Source organism: Palaemon carinicauda, chromosome 6 (assembly GCF_036898095.1).
Source record: "Palaemon carinicauda isolate YSFRI2023 chromosome 6, ASM3689809v2, whole genome shotgun sequence".
In the NCBI taxonomy this organism is placed as follows: Eukaryota; Metazoa; Arthropoda; class Malacostraca; order Decapoda; family Palaemonidae; genus Palaemon; species Palaemon carinicauda.
The window spans coordinates 104,030,692-104,051,836 of NC_090730.1; the positions used below are offsets into that span (position 1 = coordinate 104,030,692).

The 21,145-nt window shown below is 37.9% G+C and overlaps 1 protein-coding gene across 1 annotated transcript in view; it reads left to right on the forward strand.

Moving 5' to 3' along the window:
* Window positions 1–18,822, forward strand: part of LOC137642153 (juvenile hormone esterase-like) — an 80,851-nt gene extending 62,029 nt beyond the window's left edge. Inside the window, exons 11-12 of the mRNA XM_068374693.1 lie at window positions 308–425; window positions 18,111–18,822. Of these exons, the coding sequence (XP_068230794.1) occupies window positions 308–425; window positions 18,111–18,179 (187 nt within the window). The 3' untranslated portion in view covers window positions 18,180–18,822. The remainder of the gene's footprint in view (window positions 1–307; window positions 426–18,110) is intronic.
* Window positions 18,823–21,145: the final 2,323 nt, after the last annotated feature.

A 21,145-nucleotide genomic window follows, 5' to 3' on the forward strand; every position in this document is an offset into this window, starting at 1 on the left:
TTTTTTTTTTTTTTTGTCCTGTAACCCTTTACAAGTAAGTAAATGCTCCCATATTTCCACCCCTAAACCACATAGGAAATAAAACAAACTATAAATGATATTCAATTGATATTTTATGATTGATTTTTAGTTCAAGCATGTTGAAGCCTGATATTGAAGTTGAAATTTATTAAGTTTACAATTCAAGAACAAAAAGCAAATTAATCATTCACAATATATTGAAACTAAAGATTAATCATCAATATTATAAAACTAAAAATTCAACTTTTACACAAAGTCTCGCTCTTATAATTCTATTTCTCGCCAGGAATCCTACACCTAACATGAATTTAGGATTTAGATGGGACGCCATGAATTCCACTGAAGATATGCGATATTTATCACTGACTCCTGTTCCTGTCATGAAGGATGATAATCGGGCTGACGTAAGTAAAAATGCTACTATCATTATAGAGTAAGAATTTGCACGAATCATATACACCTAAATAAAAAAATGTTTTCTAAATTATATTTTTCCTAACAATTGAAACCAGAGTCCTTTAATATGGGTGTGATTTGACAAAGCTGCTTAAAGTTAAAACATACAATAAGGTGGTGGTAGTTAGCGGGAGGGTGGATGATAAGACCCACTCACCAAGAGGCTACTAAGCTCTTACTTCGACCTTAAACATGATGAATTTGGAGATAATTTGTATTTTTCCTTACCATACAGTTGTCATCTTTCCTGGTCAAATACAAATATTCGTCCTTTACATAAGAGACTCGTCCCTAGGTGGAGAGAAGTTCCTGTTTCAAGTGTCTAGAAACCTATCTCGGGATTCCTGAACATGGATACTGAAAGTAGTGAGAGTAAAGGTTCCATACACCTCGTGCACTAATGGTGTGACCGAACAAGCAGATCCACAGCCGGTGCAATAAAGAATACTCCTTGTGGAATATGTCTACTAATGGTTTGGCCTTGTTACTACGAACTCCCTCTCATTAGAAATGTAGGGAATGACATTCTATATCATAACATATAAAATTTGGCTATTAATCTGATAGAGGCTCATTGAGGAGAAACATCCCTTCTATGACACCAATGACAGGTGGCACACATGACTGAATGGCAGAGGTTGAAATATGTGGAGGTAATCAGACATGATTTACATAAATTTACGCACAAAAAAAAAAAAAAAGCTTTCTGAAAAAGAAAATGCTGGCTAACCTTATTAGGTGAAGTCGAATGGATTCATTGTGCTCTGGAAGATCTTGGGGATGTGATTGGCACAGCAGGTTGCGAAGAGGAGGAAATTCTATCAGCAGAAGTAAAAGGTTCGGGTATATTCTTCTTGGGGTTGTTTTGACCCAATTTAGGACACTCCTTAATAGGAAGGGTTGTGGTGATCGAAGTGGTAACGTCCCTGATTGGTGACTGCCATGCTGGGGTTTGATTTCCGCTCAAACTTGTTAGTTCCTTTGGTCTCTGCAACCTCACCATCCTTGTGAGCAAAGGATAGGAGGTTTGGGGGAGCTTATAGGACTATCTGCTGAGTCATCAGAAGCCATTGCCTGGCCTTCCTGGTCCTAGCTTAGATGGAGAGGGGGCTTGGGTGCTGATCATATGTATATATGGTCACTCTCTAGGGCATTGTCCTGCTTGATAGGGCAATGTCGCAGTCCCTTGCCTCTGCCATTTATGAGCAGCCTTTAAACCTTTAAACAATGGAAAAGTATTTGTCGAGGTCGTCCCTGGTAAGCTAGAATGTGTCATTTAATTTTGCTTCCAGTTCGGGCACCAAAAACCATTGAACTGTGTGTTTGTGGTTTAGTGATATAGCAAAGAGCTCGATCATCAGTGAGACCTACAATGCCATTATGTTAGGATTCAAAGACCATTCTGAGTCAACTATTGTCATCTTTCTGTTCAGTTTGTCTGCTACAATGCTCTTTCTTCCTGGAATGAAGTTGGCTGTTGAATTAATAAAATTAAGCCTGCATACTTTTGGATCTCTACTGTTAGCTGAAAAAGCTAAAGTGCCAAGGTACCTCCTTGTTTATTTACATATGCCATTATGATGGTGTTGTCTCTCATTAGCACCACAGAGTGACCTATTAAAAGTGGATGAAAATGTTGAAGTTCAAGGAGAGCTGCTCGAAATTTCAATATATTCATGTGGCACCAATGACCTTGATTGGACCATGGTCCTGATGCCCATATACTGACAGAGGTGTACTTGCCAACATTTCTTTGTTACATCCATGAATAATATGAGTTCTGGTGGAGGCATTAAAATAGAAGGGCCCCTAAATTGTTTGTCGCATCGAGCCATCATCCTAAGTCATGTCTTGCATCTTCTCTTATTGGAACCAATAAAAAAGGGGGGGGGGGCCAAAATATTGAGAAGAATATCCCTTAAACGCCCTTTGGAGCAATTTTAGGTTAAAAGTATTAATAGGAATGAGACGTTTTAGGTAGTCTAGTTTTCCCAGTAATTTCTTCCACTGGTGAGATGGCAAATGGGTGTGACAAAGAAAGGGGAGTGCCCCTTGTCTCAGGTATGCTACCCTTTCCTGAGATGGAAAGGTTTTCCTAAAGACTGTGTAGATGTCCATTCCGAGTCGATGCTTCTTTACCTGAGCAATAGAATGGACTTCTCCTGATTCACCCCGATTTCTAGATTATGACAAATGAAAGAATTTATCTAGTGAAACTGAAGGGTTTTCTCCGTGTTAGCCATGATCAGCTAATCTAGATATCATCAGAGACGAATATCGTGGGCGTGTACCCATGATGACACTAGCATAAAGATTCTGATGAAGATTTTTAGCACTGTCTAGAGCCTGGAAAAAGGCACCCCAAATAGGTATATTCATTCTGTTGGCCACAACAAAGCGGAGGTACTTCCCGGTGGCAAGATGAACTGGAATCTGGAAGTACACGTTCTTGAGATCAATTGTCATCATGAAGTTCAAAGACTTGATCATCTGCCTGACTGTAGCTGCAGTCTCTAACTTGATAGATGTTTGTAACAAACTCACTCAGGACAATTATGTCCATGACTAGTCTTCAGCCCATGAACACCATATCCACAAGAAAGTTGACTGAAGAGTCCTTCACCAATCCCTGGCGATAAGATAATGACATCGCTGGCTGTCGAACTAGGGATAAGGGAGACCTGATGAATGGGAGGTATTATACGGAACGAAGGACATCTACTATCTATCTTTCCGACCCGTGATACGCCCACTACATCTATCTGGGTTGAACCCATCCTCCCACAGGTGGAGTCATGGTAGGAATGCCTTCCTACCTTCATTGCTGTTTTTCTTTTCTCCCTGCATCAGCGTCAACTTTGACCTTGTCTGCTTAGAAGGGGCTGGTTTTTTCCCCACCTCAGGGTGGAATAGGTGGGGCGAGGAACACTTCTCTGTGCCAACCTCTCAGATTGCTGAACTGGGGTAAAAAATCTTACCTAATGGGAAGTGAAGGCAAACTGTGGCCGCCAGAGGAATACTGTCCAGTGAAGAAGTGAGTCCTAGCTAGCCTTCCTCCACTTCTCGATTACTGCCTCATTTCCCTCTGTCGGAAACAGAAAAGACCTTTTAAGGATTAGTTTCTGAGATTTCAAATCTCCTGATGGCCGATCTGTTTTCTAAGTTTATAGACCAGAGCATTGCACCTCTTCAGTACCAAATTTACCTACTGGTTTGTAGCTTGACGGGTCAAAAACTCAATGGCTCTGGCATTCATCTGGATAAAGTTCTTGAGAGCCCTCCTCTTGTCAGAGTCGGACAAGTTGCTTGTCTTGACTAAAAAACAGACTGTGCCTGACCATTGGTTAATCCAGGGAGCAGCTTGAAGAGTTGTCATTGCTGTTACTCTTTCTGCTTATAGCCTCTTTTGACAAGAAGGTACAGTCAGCCCTCCTAATTCAGTGCTTAGGTAACAGAGATAGGTGTGAAAAGTGAGAATTCACAAATGCCTGCGGCCATAGGGTGGGTCAACTCATAATCCAGCTAGTCAGTAACCAACACTTATCTTCGGCTGATTGATTGGTTGATTTTGAGTTCTCTGGCATCCTGACATCAAAGGTCCTATATTCGGTTAAATATCACACTAAGTAACTCATCTGCACTACATTCTTTCCATGTGCTTTTTATCATGGTATTTTAGTTCTTAATACTTTTCATAGGAAATTGTACATTATTAGCCCAGCGCCAGTACAATGTAAGATGACTTACAAACTGAAAACAATCACCAAGACTCACAAAGTGATAGTCATTGCCATATCACACTTTGTATAAGTATCAACTAAACTCTTGTTTGTATCTAACAACACTCAGCGATAAAGTAGAGTAGAAAAAAAAATCAGCACTAGTTGATGGTTAAAATGCACCCAAAATTATATACAAAAATAAAATGAAGATTTAATGAAACACAAATGCATCTTTAAAAGTCATGATCTTTTATCATGGATAATATCTGCCCAAAGTTTTTGGTTTAAGCTGACAAAATTGAATGCCGTGCTTGAAGGTGTCGTTTACAGTAAGATACTGTAAACTCATTATTATTATATTTTAAGGTGCCCAGCCGGTATGTAAATATATTAGGGTATAGGATGACAACCACAAATTCCTGAAAAAGTTCACTGAGTTTCGTATGGCAATGGAAAATGACTCTACAAAATATTTTGTAAAAATTCCTCTTTCTTGGTTCCAGTGTAATTATTAAAGTAACCCATAAACTAAAAACATTGATCCCAAGAAGAAAATGCAGTATTTCTTTTGTTATCATAAATTTTGATGATTATTACATTTTAATATGAAACATATTTCGAGCAATGATATCTGTATAGATTCGATGAGTCATACGACAGGGAGTTTTATAATTATACCTTTCAGTGCTAGCACAAAACTCAGGAGAGAGTACATGTTTGAGTTTGACTTCTGACATTCACTCGCTCTTACATCTGCTTTTTCTTAGTTTCGGCAAGAGATTCATCAAGCAAAAAAGGAACATAAGGAAGAAGAAAATTCCCTGTAATTAGAGTTCAGAAGTGGATATTTTGGAAGGTATTGAAGGAGAGAGATGATGAAAGAGTGGCCATTTCGCTTAAAGAATCAAGATATTGAGCAAAGAAATCTTCATTTTTTATTAAATTATGATAAATAGCATTGCTTTGGTTAATTAATATAAAAAAACAACATGAAATTCATAATAATCATGATTTATCGATATTGTCTTTGTAAAAATACGATGAAAAAACTTTGAACGCCTGTATCTCAAAACTATACTTATTGACCTACAAATTCTATCTTCTTGCTTAGTTTTAAAGATATGCTAAAGAGGAAAAGACAAGTTTAACATCTGTTACCACAAGTAAGAAGAAAATTTGCTCTAATAGGATTCCAGAAGTGGGTAATATCAGCGATATTAGCTGAGTTATTGAAGGAGAGAGATGATGAAAGAGTGACCGTCTCACTTAAAGAAGCAAGACATGGTGCAACGGGATCTTAATTTATGATTAGATTCTGATGAATAACATTGTTCTGGTTTATTAATATCCACAAAAAAACATGAAATCATAATAACCATGAGCTATCAATAATGTCTTTGAAAAACACAAAGAAAAACTTTGAATGCCCACATTTCAAATCTATACTTATTGACCTTCAAATTCTATCTTCTACATTAGTTTTGAAGGTATACTATTGAAATTTGGTATATAACTTAGAGACACACCACAACAATCAAAAAGAGACCTTTTTTCCAAATTTTGTTTCATATTTTTTTCCTTGTCTCATTCACTGATTTTTTTTTTTACCACAAGGAAAAACTTCCTATCTAACAAAAAGAGGACTTTTAGAAAAGAAAAAACTCCTTATTTAATGGGAGTTCTCTATCAGGTCTATATAGGGTAGTAATCCCAGGTCTTAATATTAAGTATCAAGATAGGAGATAATATTTGAAAAACACTAATTTTCAGGATAAATCACCCTGGAGTTGCAAAAATGAAAGTCAGAAACAAAAATTCTATGCAGTTTTTAGATGACCTATGTCACCTTATTAGGAGGTATGAAAGTCAAAGTCCTGTCCTTAAAAAGCAGCATTAGCCAGTTGGCCCCCCCTTGATGAATGAATGGATATTTAGGCTTCAATGTAACTTGTTGGAACATGGTAAGCTAAGAATACAGTAGTTGAAGGCAAAGGTTCTCCCTTTTTGGCCTGCGACTCCCCAAACTATTTTGGTAGAGTTGCGTGACCTCTGCCTTTCTCCGAAATGCTTTTGATAAACAAACACACAGTATTCCACAGATTATAACAGCATAATAACATCAAATATGATAGTATAGTTATTAAAAATACACGCATTGTAGAGTTATCTAATTTATTACTCTTTGGTTTTACATAATGCATAAATAAAATTAGTATAAGGTTTTAGAATATACCCACTTATCTAACGCAACTCCACCAAATTTCCCTCAGTTCTTTCAACATTCAACCCCCATGTTGGAAGAATATGTTCAAGAACTATTAGACAAGAGAGTTGTAAGGAGGGCAAAGTCCCTCAAATTCAAAGGAAGGCTGTTCTGTGCTCCGAAGAAAGACTCGGAAAAGCTCAGACTCATTCTGGGCTTATCACCACTCAACAAGTTCATAGTGAACCACAAGTTCAGAATGCTGACTCTTCAACACATAAGGACCCCACTGACCAAACAGGCATACACAGTCTCCATAGATATGGCGGACGCATACTGGCATGTTCCGATCAATCGCCAAGTTTCCTCCAACCTAGAATTCAAACTGAAAAAAGACAGCACGTCTTCAGAGCCGTGCCCTTCGGACTAAGTATAGCCCCAAGGGTATTTACAAAGCTTACAAATGCAGTCATTCATCAACTACGCCTAAAGGGAGTTCAGGTGATTGCCTACCTGGACGACTGGCTGGTATGGGCAGCATCCGAAGAAGAATGCACGCAAGCCTCCAAGGAAGTGATCCAGTTCCTGGAACATCTAGGATTCAAGATCAACTTGGAAAAGTCTCGTCTATCTCCAGCTCAGCAGTTCCAATGTCTGGGTGTCCACTGGAACTTACAGTCACACTGCCTCTCCATTCCATCAAAGAAGAGGAGAGAGATAGCTGGATCTGTCAAGAGACTTCTCCAATCCGTCAGGATTTCAAGAAGGCAACAGGAGAGAGTGTTGGCGTCTCTCCAGTTCGCCTCAGTGACAGACCCAGTTTTTGAGCACAATTAAAAGATGCATCAGGAGTCTGGAGAAAATACGCATCAAACTCTGACCCTCGGAAACTAGGGAGCCTGGTCCTCCCTCTTCAAGACCTTCCACATCAACATTCTTCAAGCCCTGGCAGTTTTTTCTCACTGAAGAAACTAAAACTTCGCTGCCTGATCCACATCCGACTGGTACTAGACAGCGAAGTTGTAATGAGATGCCTGAATCGACAAGGCTCGAGATCGCCTCAAATCAACCAAGTGATATTTGCCATCTTCCGCCTGACGGAGAAGAAGAGATGGCACTTTTCAGCAGTTCACCTTCAAGGGTTCCGCAATATGACGGCGGACGCTCTATCCAGGCTCAACTCGATAGAGTCAGAATGGTCCCTAGACGCAAGATCATTCTCCTTCATTTTACGCAAAGTCCCAGGACTGCAGATAGATCTCTTCGCAACGAGCGACAATAAGAAGCTACCCCGGTACGTAGCCCCATACGAGGATCCTCTAGCGGAAGCAACGGATGCGATGTCCATAGACTGGAACAGTTGGTCCAAGATTTACATGTTCCCTCCAACCAACCTCCTGCTGAAGATCCTCAACAAACTGAGATCCTTTCAAGGAACGGCAGCAATAGTGGCTCACAAGTGGCCCAACAGCATCTGGTTCCCCCTGATAATGGAACTATGACAGAAACTGATTCTGTTGCCGGATCCAGTTTTGACTCAGCAAGTGTAGAAGTCGACTGTCTCAGCTTCATCACAGAAAATCCTGAACCTTCATCTCATGATTTTCTCACCTTAGCAGTTAAGAAAAGGTTCGGTATTTCAAAGGACAGTATTAACTTTTTAGAAGAATGCAAGTGGAAATCAACGAGAAGACAATACGAGTCTTCCTGGAAGAAATGGGTTGCCTTTGTCAAGGCAAAGAGACCAAAGGAGATATCAACAGAATTTTGTTTATCCTTCTTTATCCATCTCCATGAACAAGGTTTAGCAGCCAACACAATTTCTACGTGTAAATTTGCCCTGACTAGACTCTTGCTATATGCTTTCCAGGTGGACTTCTCTAATGAAATCTTCAACGAGATACCAAAAGCCTGCACTAGACTTCGGCCCACAGCTCCTCCGAGGCCCATTTTATAGTCCTTGGATAAGGTTCTTTACTTAGCGTCGACCTTGAACAACGAAGATTGCTCTCTAAAAGATTTGACTCAAAAGGTGATATTCTTATTTGCACTAGCCTCAGGAGCCAGAGATAGCGAAATAGTGGCCCTTTCGAGGGATGGCAGCAGGTAGTGTACTAAAACCTGCCACTTGAATTCTGCAAGGAACAGAGCACTAATTGGGACTTTTAGTGAAAGGTGTGCCTGATTGACTCCTACGGTGTATCATGTTTAGTGATGTGTCTAGTGTTACGGGCCACTGGTTCGAGTCCAGCCTTGCTTAAGGGACTCAGGGGCCATAACAAAACAAATAACAATGGTAAAGGTCGCCAGTCAGCAATAATACAATGAATACTGACAAAATTATGTATTTACAATAACATTTAAATAAAAATTAATAAAAGAAAGGGGAGCACAACAGGTAACTACTATAATTTACGCCACGAGGAGCTTCGGATGGAGTTTGGATGGCCGTGGATGAAACCCCAGCACAGCAATCAACGTTCCCTGGAAGGGGAAATAAATTGAATTGTTAACAGCACACTTACTTCTACCGGCTTGGAACACGATGAAGTCGTGTGGTTAACACCTTTAAGCAAATTAAATGAAAATGCAAAGCTTAGGGATTTAAACGTTACACACGGGAATCAACACTGTCACAGGGTGAATGCATTAAAACTAGGACTAAACAGCACACGTGGTCTGGGTATAGGGGATAGGATAAAAGGTGCAGTGGGTAGGATTTTCTTTAGAGGATAAGGAAAAATGGGATGTGATAAGGAAGGGATGGGAGGTTGGGTAAGGATATTGAGAATCTCAAAATCAGACACCTTACCTTTAGTAAAAGGACTCTGGTCCCTCCCGTATGGAGGATATGTAGACAGAGGTCCTGCTTCCCTGATGTCTTGAGGGTGAAGAGAGGAGATGTTTCCCTCAAGGAGGTTGAGTGAAGAAGAAGAGGAGATGTTATCCTCATGGAGGTTGAGATAAGAAGAAAAATTTCCAGTTTTCCCTGGGTAGATCAACCCCACTTGACCCCCAATTTGGGGGGGGGGGTGTAGGGGGGATTGGCCTGACCACTGTCCTATTGGTCAGGCTTCATCACGTGTCCCCACATCCTTCACAGCTCGCTTCCCTCCTTCTCCTGGGACCTCGATGTTGTCACGTGACTCGTAGAAGGTAGCTGAAATTGAGATCTCAGGGGGAGTAGACTGGTATAGGATGGTTGGAGGGGGGTGAGACTCTGGGTAGGGTCCCAAAACTTGTGGCATTTTGACTCATGCTTGTTGGCGGGGTCTTTTGTTATTTGAAAAAGGTGGCGAGATGACCGCCATTACTAACAGCCCCCCATTTTAGCAGAGATTTTGTCCTAAAACAGGACAAGAACTCTGCAAGCAAGGTCTGAAGCCACTAGCCTTAATGATTCCTCCCTCAGTGAGTCTCACCACGATGATGGATAAATATCTAAGCTGCAACTAGGGTCACCATTTTACGTTATTTTGACAGTAAATTAACTTTAAGTGCCACGAAGAAATAAGTATGCTGGCTGTGAGGCAGCAACTGAAAAATTAAAAAATGCAAAATTGAAAATTAAAATGTAAAAAATGGTTAAAGTTAAGTGACCTAGTGCAGTGGTAGGCATAAAATTAAAGAAAATTGGCATATATGCAAAAAAAGGATAAAATAAATACATGAAAATAAATTAAATGCAAATAATGATGCCAAAATGGCTCCTCAAGTTTATCTACCTGGGGAGACACCAAGGCCAATTAATATTTTTTCATACAAACTAAATTTACCTACTGACTATGGCTACGCTATGGACATGGCACTGTGCATTGGGCACTAATGCCGGGAGAACACATCTCTCTCATACGAGTTCTTTAGGCGCTTGACCTTCCAGTTGTAGTTCTGGAGGTCTATGCCGCCCTTTATTCCCATTACGTAGCTCAGTCAAGTAGGTTAGATGGTTATGGTCCGTTAGGAATGTCTGTGGGAACACATGGTCAGCGCGATAGGAACCAAGATGTTCAAGAGATGAGCCCATACCTGAGAGCTCTTTCTCTTGAGTTTGGAGTTTTTCCCATGTCTGGAAGAAATTTATGCTGCCATTTAAGTAAACTCCACAGTTGGGAATTCCTGCCTGCACCTGGTGAAGCCAAAAATGAATCAAGAGTATGGTCAGAGGTCGTGACTCCTCTGCCATGAAGTGGAAACCCTCGTCCCTCTGAAATGGGGCTAGAAAGCCAAACCAATAAAAGAATTGTGTCATCTCTGTAACACTTATGGATGGGATAAGTTGGAGCGAGGCCCTCGGCACTATTTTCTTAGAGTTACCGATGACTTGGCACGGATGGCAAGAGGTGGCGGAAGCCTTAACACCCTTCTGCAAGCCCGGCCAGAAGAAATGGGGCTGCAGCAGTTTGGTTGTGTGCTTCACCCCAGAGTGCCCTCCCAGTCCCTCATGGGCCATTTGTAGCACCGACAAGCGGGAATTACGGGGGACAACTACATGCTGGCGCAGGGCCTCAGCAGGATCATGAGAGCCTCGGGTGATTCTGAGGAGCACCCCATCCTTCTGCGGGAAGTTCTCCTTTGAGAGAGTAATCATTTCTGCTTCGTCTGAATCGGCAGCTTCCCCGTAGTCCTTCAGCGTCTCGTCCGACAGCTGAAATCTGATGGGCTCTATTTGGCTCCTTGGGGTCTCTGGAAAGATGGCTGTTTCCCCTCGGTCCTCCTCTGAGACCTCTGCCCTGGTGGGAAGCACCATTGCTTTAGCTGGGGAGCTCTCTCGGGTACGAGGCTTACTCATTTCTTGAAGGGGAGACTCCTGGCCCTCCTCTGAGACCTCTGGCATGGTGCTGGAAATAGCTCTATCCCCTGTGGTAGGATGCAGCACACTTTCACCAGAATTAACTTCTGGCGTGTGAGGCTCAGATTCATTGCTGGAGGAGGAGAACTCTTGGGCCTCCTCACTTAGCCAAGGTATTTCCCCAAAGTTAATGGTACCTAGCCAGTCGTCTTTCCCTGCAGGTCGCGTCCTCAAAGCTTTAGGCTCCGGCTTGGCAGCCTTCATGCGCCTGAGGGGCACTTGCTGTACCACCTTCATGGGCTCTTGACCCAAACGCAGGTCGTAGCCCTCATGTCCAATGTGGCTCACGGCCCTTAGTCCGCACTTCTTGCTGAGCTGGGACGTGGTCACCGGGGACTCCACTGTAGGGAGTTTTTTGGTAACTCCTTCTATGAACTGGACCTTCCTGAGATTGTCCTGCTGGACTTTGGCAACATTGCGTTGAGGTGGCAAGTGGTTGAGTTGTGCCAATCGGGCGGCCATCTCCTGCATTCTTAATTCATGTGCTGTCTCTCTTTCATACCGCATCCTTTCTTGCTCTGTCCTTCTCCGGGCTTTGTCTTCATTCATGAGCTCCCGAACACACCTTCGCAATGCTTCTCCCTCATAGCCTTGTCGTTCTGCCAAATCCACAAATGCGCTAATCTCAGCAGCAGTCATTTTGCTAATTATTTTGTGGAGACAGCAACAAGAACAAACTCAACAGCACAAGGTACGGTGTTGACCGTGCAAGAAATTACACGGAGGGGAAAGACGGTCTAGTCTTTCGCAAGAGTCTCATGGAAGGAAGGATGAAGATGGAGCTGGGGAAAATGCCCTTCGAGAAAGAATTATCACCAAATATAGCAAGCCTTACAAGTAATTGAACAGGAGCCTAACTTGAAAACCAGTGTCACGACAATGGGTGAGCTTAGGCTGTCCGGTTGTAATGCGTCCAAACAAGTAACGATATATTTGACAACTGTGCTAAACAATAAAAATTGAAATCACAACTATAGGTGACCCTCTATGCTAGACAAAATAAACTGGAATCACAACTATACAGTAGGTGACCCTCTAGGCTAGTCAGGGAAAAAAATGAGATCACAACTTTGGGTGACACTATGCTGGACGAAATAAAACGGAATCACAACTATGGGTGAACCTTTATACTAGTCATAAAAGAAATGGAATCACCACAATGGGTGAATCTCTATGCTAGTACAAAAAAAAATGTAATCACAACAATGGGTGAACCTCTATGCTAGTCTTTTGAAAAAAATGGAATCACAACAATGGGTGAATCTCTATGCTAGTCATAAAAAAACGGAATCACAACAATGGGTGAATCTCTATGCTAGTCTTTAAAAAATTGGAATCACAACAATGGGTGAATCTCTATGCTAGTCATATAAAAATGGAATCACAACAATGAACGACCCTCTATGCTAGTCATAAATAAATGGAATCACAACAATGAATGACCCTCTGTGCTAGTCTTAAGGAAAAAAATGGAATCTCCACGATGTGTGACCCTCCTATGCTAGTCTTAAGGAAAAAAATGGAATCTCCACGATGTGTGACCCTCCTGTGCCAGCCATAAGGAAAAAATGGAATCTCCACGATGTGTGACCCTCCTATGCTAGTCTTAAGGAAAAACAATTGGAATCTCCACGATGTGTGACCCTCCTATGCTAGTCTTAACGAAAAAAAATGGAATCTCCACGATGTGTGACCCTCCTATGCTAGACTTAAGGAAAAAATATGGAATCTCCACGATGTGTGACCCTCCTATGCTAGTCTTAAGGAAAAAAATGGAATCTCCACGATGTGTGACCCTCCTATGCTAGTCTTAAGGAAAAAAATGGAATCTCCACGATGTGTGACCCTCCTATGCTAGTCTTAAGGAAAAAAAAATGGAATCTCCACGATGAGTGACCCTCCTATGCTAGACTTAGGGAAAAATGGAATCTCCACGATGTGTGACCCTCCTAGGCTAGTCTTGAGGAAAAAAAATGGAATCTCCACGATGTGTGACCCTCCTATGCTAGTCCTAAGGAAAAAAATGGAATCTCCACGATGTGTGACCCTCTTATGCTAGTCTTAAGGAAAAAAATGGAATCTCCACGATGTGTGACCCTCCTATGCTAGTCTTAAGGAAAAAAATTGGAATTTCCACGATGTGTGACCCTCCTATGCCAGTCATAAGGAAAAAAAATTGAATCTCCACGATGTGTGACCCTCCTATGCTAGACTTAAGGAAAAAAAATGGTGTCGTAAAAATGTGTGGGTGCGTTCTTGCAACACCACCACTTGCAACCCTGTGACTTAAAGCAAAGTTTGTATTTATACTTAAAGTATAACAAATTAAATAAACAAACAATGTCATGAAGATTGCTTAATGCTTCGTTAAGAACATCAACCCCTTTACATACTTTCCCTTTAATAAAAACAAAATGAGTTTAAAAAATTACACCTCCAAATATTTTATCTAAAGGTTCCTATACCCTGACTGAAAGAATTAAATTGAATGTGATATCATAAATCCTTTATCTTTATGTTAACAATGTTACACAATCTTACGAAAATTATCCCTTTCAAAAATGTATATAAAAATAATACCCCAGGAAAGTAACAAAATGAAATTGCATACCCTTACTGTGAAAAGGAAAAATTGAAATAAAGAATGCCACGTGTGCTTACGGTTACCAACACAGGAAATTAACGTGTTTTAGTCTACCACGGTTTCTTCCTAAAATTTCGTAAATTTCAATTCACTTAGTTTTAACACGAAATTAAACAATCACTCACTGCACAATATATATGAATGAAAAAATTTATCCCCATCAATAATGTACATGAAAATAATATCCCACGAAAGTAATAAAATGAAATTAAGAACCCTTACTATCAAAAGAAAAAAAAATCGAAATAAGGAACGCCACGTGGTCTTACCGTTACTCTCCAGAATTATGCCTCACTGCCGTAAAACGTTTACGTGAATCGTAAGCCAAAAGTTCCGATATGAGACTAGCCGGTATCCTAGCACTAAAGATAAATGATAAAATATTCCATGCACAAGATTAAATGATTGATGTGCGTGAATCACTTACCAATGTACAATAACTCGACTAAAATCTCGGGTCTGCATAGAATTGGTAAACAATTGACAAAGATAATAATTGCAGACAATATTAAACCTTGGCTTCGTCCGGAAACACGGTGATGGGCTGAGTTATATCAGGTTGGCCATGTTTTGAAATGAACACGTGCTCAGCCTGCCACGCTTTTTGTCCTAAAATATCGTAAGTTTCACTTCACTTATTTTCTTTTTTAAACACAAAATAACACAATAAGACATTCGCCTAATGCACAATGCTTTAATAAATGGAAAATTTTAACCACTGTGATAATAAACACTCAGAAAAAAGAACACAAATTCTTCTCACATGGTTGGCTATCCTGCTAAACAATAGGACTAAAATCTACCACGCGGTTTTCAAAACAAAAGGGTTCGCGGATCGAACACACGCACTAATAAACACAAAACTTTAACAATGAGAATAGAATGCTTTTGCTGTTTTCTTCCACGGTTCCAACTCCAGTGATTATATAATTTACCTGAAATTAAATTGAGGTTCGTCAAGTCGCTAAAGACAGGAAAGGGGGGAATTTGACTTTTAATAAAATTAATTTTAAATTATTGTCTTAGCGAATCCTGGCATTTGGTCGCCAATATGTTACGGGCCACTGGTTCGAGTCCGGCCTTGCTTAAGGGACTCAGGGGCCATAACAAAACAAATAACAATGGTAAAGGTCACCAGTCAGCAATAATACAATGAATACTGACAAAATTATGTATTTACAATAACATTTAAATAAAAATTAATAAAAGAAAGGGGAGCACAACAGGTAACTACTATAATTTACGCCACGAGGAGCTTCGGATGGAGTTTGGATGGCCGTGGATGAAACCCCAGCACAGCAATCAACGTTCCCTGGAAGGGGAAATAAATTGAATTGTTAACAGCACACTTACTTCTACCGGCTGGGAACACGATGAAGTCGTGTGGTTAACACCTTTAAGCAAATTAAATGAAAATGCAAAGCTTAGGGATTTAAACGTTACACACTGGAATCAACACTGTCACAGGGTGAATGCATTAAAACTAGGACTAAACAGCACACGTGGTCTGGGTATAGGGATAGGATAAAAGGTGCAGTGGGTAGGATTTTCTTTAGAGGATAAGGAAAAATGGGATGTGATAAGGAAGGGATGGGAGGTTGGGTAAGGATATTGAGAATCTCAAAATCAGACTCCTTACCTTTAGTAAAAGGACTCTGGTCCCTCCCGTATGGAGGATATGTAGACAGAGGTCCTGCCTCCCTGATGTCTTGAGGGTGAAGAGAGGAGATGTTTCCCTCAAGGAGGTTGAGTGAAGAACAAGAGGAGATGTTATCCTCATGGAGGTTGAGATAAGAAGAAAAATTTCCAGTTTTCCCTGGGTAGATCAACCCCACTTGACCCCCAATTTGGGGGGGGTGTAGGGGGGATTGGCCTGACCACTGTCCTATTGGTCAGGCTTCATCACGTGTCCCCACATCCTTCACAGCTCGCTTCCCTCCTTCTCCTGGGACCTCGATGTTGTCACGTGACTCGTAGAAGGTAGCTGAAATTGAGATCTCAGGGGGAGTAGACTGGTATAGGATGGTTGGAGGGGGTTGAGACTCTGGGTAGGGTCCCAAAACTCGTGGCATTTTGACTCATGCTTGCTGGCGGGGTCTTTTGTTATTTGAAAAAGGTGGCGAGATGACCGCCATTACTAACACTAGTAAATGACACTATAGACTGTTCTAAAGACACAGGTGACTAAAGCATAAAAGACTGACACATGTGACGTGCATATTCATACGCAAGTGTTCCTTTTATAACAACAGAGACAATAGTGAAATATTACTATATTTCCCATAGAGTGGCTTGTGTTTCCTTTTCAGATAAAACTTTATTCTTTCTGTTTTACTAGTTATTATGCTTTCACACAATATTTTCAAAGAAATTTTTTAATTGATTGTATATGTTACAACCCATGATTTCTATATACTGCCTGTTAATAAACACAGTTAGGAATTTCTGCGTCTCATTTCGCCCTAAACATTCTAAAAAAAAAATAAAGGGTGTCAGAGCTACTTTTTATCCTCTTATTTTTGGAAAATATTCAAAATAAATTCTATTTCTCTTCTAAGCAAACAATCATCAAATTTATATGTTATGCTATTAAGTTCAGTCCCTGGTAATGACTGATTTACCAACCTGTTTACCTTACTGACTTTACAATTTCCTACATGAATGTTAACCTGTCTAACTTGTCTACAACGAACAAGCAGACTGAGGGAGGTATCAGTAACCTATACATATTTGTTCCTTTCAGAATACAAACTATGTTTTTATATATATGATGACACTAATATACAACTTGTTTGCTAGATTGTTCCTTGAACTCACAATCCTCGGGTTTTTTTCCTAGAGTCTTCCATGACTCATCCCTATAGGGGGCAGGAAGCACTGACATAGTCCATGATCAGTTGAAAGGTGTATGACGGTAACACCAGGTGTCTCTATGTCTAGATGACCAAGGAAAATTTATCTTGCAATTATTGGCACTATTGAAAATCCACAGATACATTAATGCTCTGGTAAACTTCCATCAGGACGACATGGCCTGAGCCCAAAAAACAGATTTTGAACGAAGCGAAAAATCTATTTTTGGGTGAGGTAGCCATGTCATCCTGATGGACCCACCCTCCTTTGACAAAGGATGAATGAATCGCTCCCTTATGTACTGTATCTGTAGCACCTCATTAACGCTACAAAGAATGAAAAGATGGCGTCGTGCTGGCGCTCAACAACAGTACGAGTAGGAGCGTTGCCTTAATAACGGCCCTCATACAATTCTTGCCACTTTCCCCTCTCGAAGCGTAAGCGCTATTAGGGGTGTAGATAGCTATGTGGCGTGTCAAGAATACGTCCTCTGATCTTATGCGATATTCCTAAGGATAATACAAGGGATACTCCTGCCAAGGAGTTAGAATTCTGGATACCTTTAGTAAAATTCTCTGGGATATATCACTGTAGTTAAATATTACCTAGGAAGCTACTAAGAAGGAACTTCCATCAGGACAACATGGCTACCTCACCCAAAAATAGATTTGTCGCTTCGCTCAAAATCCGTTACAGATTTCAATATATATATATATATATATATATATATATATATATATATATATATATATATATATATATATATATATATATATATATATATATATATACATATATACATATATATATATATATATAATTATATATAAATGTATATATATATATATATATATATATATATATATATATATATGTATATATATATATATATATATATATATATATATATATATATATATATATATATATATATACATATATATATATATATATATATATATATATATATATATATATATATATATATATTTATATATATATATATATATATATATATATATATATATATATATATGTATATATATATATATATATATATATATATATATATATATATATGTAATTTTATATACGTATATATACATGTATTTATATATATGTAGATATATGTATATATATATATATATATATATATATATATATATATATATATATATATATATATATATATGTGCGTGTGTGTGCATATATATATATATATATATATATATATATATATATATATATATATATATATATATATATGTATATATATATATATATATATATATATATACATATTAGTATAATAAAAATAAATATTACTACATAATAACATAACCTCCTTTGAAATAATTTCAGGTACGAAAGTTTTGGCGGGATTTACCATTGAAGCAGAACAAGCTTCTGTTTCCAGAGATGTTCTTCTGAAGAGGCTTTGTGAGGGGACTTTGAATTGTTGAGACACTTCATGAAACATCATTGGCTCCTGATGATGACATTCCCCTATCATGAAACTGCTTTGCTTGAGCAGCATATATTATATGCTATATTCCTCTGTACAAATAGTAGCTAATGCATTAGATACCAAATTGAATATCCCCGCAAATATGCAAGAACAGATTCAATCGATTAGAGTTCCTAATCATATATGTATTCTAATAGTAAAAATTAATTCCAGAATTAGTTTCACATATCTGAATATCATTCAATATTTTCAACGGTTTCCATATCTATTTAGTTGCTCTATAATTACTTCTTTCATATAAAAATTTGCAGTTAGAAGAATTAAACTAATCCAAAGTAAAAATTTATTGTTTTTCTCTGTTCCAGAATTCTTAACAGTTTTATTCGTGAAACAGCTATCAACTATTTATACCATCTCTGCAGTTTCTTTTCTATTTGTTTATTTAATGATATATGACAAGCAATAGGATTGTAAGAGGTAAAAGGAGAAAATTGACCTTCGAGTTTGTTAATATGCTCCAACTTCCCTTAGGGATACTTATACGAGTCAATGCCCTCATTTCTTTTGTAATTGTCAAGTTCATATCATTTGTAAGACGAATGTGTGTTTTCATGCAACTTATTACGTACTAAAATATTTCAATATTAGACTGAGTATGTGTTGGGGTAATTTTTTGAAAAGTCGTGAATCTTAAGCATACAAGCAGAAGTACTCACACACGTGAACATAAGAATGTAGAAATTATTAGATTTATTACCCCTTAGATAAAGTTATTGGAGAGAATTATAGTTTTAAGCTAAAACAGGCCAGTACCATCGTTAACTAATCTAACAATTTAGTAATGATGGAGAAATTCTTGATATCTGAGCACCTGGAAGATGCAAGTGTAATTAGGTCTTATCTTATTAATAAGCAGAGTTGCAAACTGCTGTATATGAAACATGGAAATATTTCCCCTAACGCCAGTAATCGAAATTTCTATTTTGAAGGAAGGATGACCATATTATGCTTTTACTGAGCTGTATTACCAGAACAAATCTGAATGACAAATTGGAAGAACTGAATTTTTTTATAGTTTCCCTATCATACCATTTTTATTTTGTAGTACTTTCCTAATTGTTTTGCATTATTAGCTTGCAAGAATAAAAATTGTAAGTACTTATATCAATAACTGGTAAAGTGAATCAGGTTATTTATCTGACAATTTTCAACGCGTTGATGACCGACGGACGTAATAAACGTCCTCAAATTTATATATATTCACGTATTCATGTAAAATATAATTTCACTCCTAACAGAAAAGTAACTCTAATAAGTTGTACTTAATCACTATGGGTCTCGAGTAACGAACCATCCCACATATCGGCTGCGCTTGTAACATTTCCCCTTGAATTTTCTTTTGTAGTTTATGAAGGAAAAAAAAATGATCTCATTGGAGAAACCATAAACCCTTTATATATATACTTTATCCAAGATTAAGATACAAGTATTCAGAAATCCATATCGATTATACATTTTTGACGAATAGTCTTCTACTCGCAAGTAGCATTTTTTCCCAAATATATCATTTTTTTTCTTTTTATAGATAGACATGTGCTATTGCAAATCTTATCATTTTTCCATATAATATAACCATTAAGAGATATGAAAAGAAAAAAAAGATGTGTATATATATATATATATATATATATATATATATATATATATATATGAATAATTATATATATATATATATATATATATATATATATATATATATATATATATATGTATATATAATATATATATATATATATATATATATATATATATATATATATATATATATATATATATATATATATATATACTGTATATACATATATATATATATATATATATATATATATATATATATATATATATACTGTATATATATTTCCTCACAGTTTCTTGCCAGCGCTGAGCTCTGTCATGGGAACGGACTACATTATTTATCTCTACGGTCATCAAAGAGTTAAGTGACACTACCCCTGTTTCTTTGGTAGTATTTCAGTTAGATTTATTTAAAAAAAAAAAAGCTTATTTCTTGAATATTATGTTACAAAAACCTTTTATGCTTTAAGTGACTTAGTGTGATATCAGATGTATGAAAAGAAATCTTCCTTGAATATATGGGACATTCATGCACACACTCACAACTATGAATACCAAACTCTTAGTACTAAAGATGAAGTTATATATCAAAATCATTAGATTATCAATCAAATCAGTTGGATAAAAATCCAAAAGCCTTTTGAGTGAAAATTTCCTCAAAACAGTATACCAGTAAGCAAAGGGTGGTTACTTGTGTTACTCTTTTGATTGAGATGACGTAATTTCTCAACATCTTACCTACTCTGAGAGAATGCAGTGAATCAATAGGCCTTTTTAGTTGATATCCGAAGAAAGCAAAAACGTTCTCCATCATCAAAAACCAAAGCATAAACCTGATGAATATATCGGTGAAAACCTCAAATTGACAGGAAATACCATTATTGATACCATCATCCTAAATAATTATTAGACCTGTGAGATAATTTACTGTAGTCTAAGCAGTGGGTAAAGAACGTCTCCTCTCATCACTTCATACCATTAAATAGCTTTTTTCTTATATCAATCTATCGACTACGACAATTTTGTGTTCAATCATAAGCCTTATGAGCTAATCAATTAAGGCCTACTGGGAAACTGAAGGTAATTAAGAAATGTTTTGTTTGTAAAATGTTTCATCATAGATTATAAGATAAATATAGCTAAAACCATTCAATGTCACTAGAGTATTCTGGATGATTAGACTTACTAAATATTAATTTAAATTAAAATCATCTGTTGTCTGAAGAGAAAAAAAAACTAGAAACTGATATAGGTAAAACAAAAATATTTAAGATACGTGGATTATATATTATAT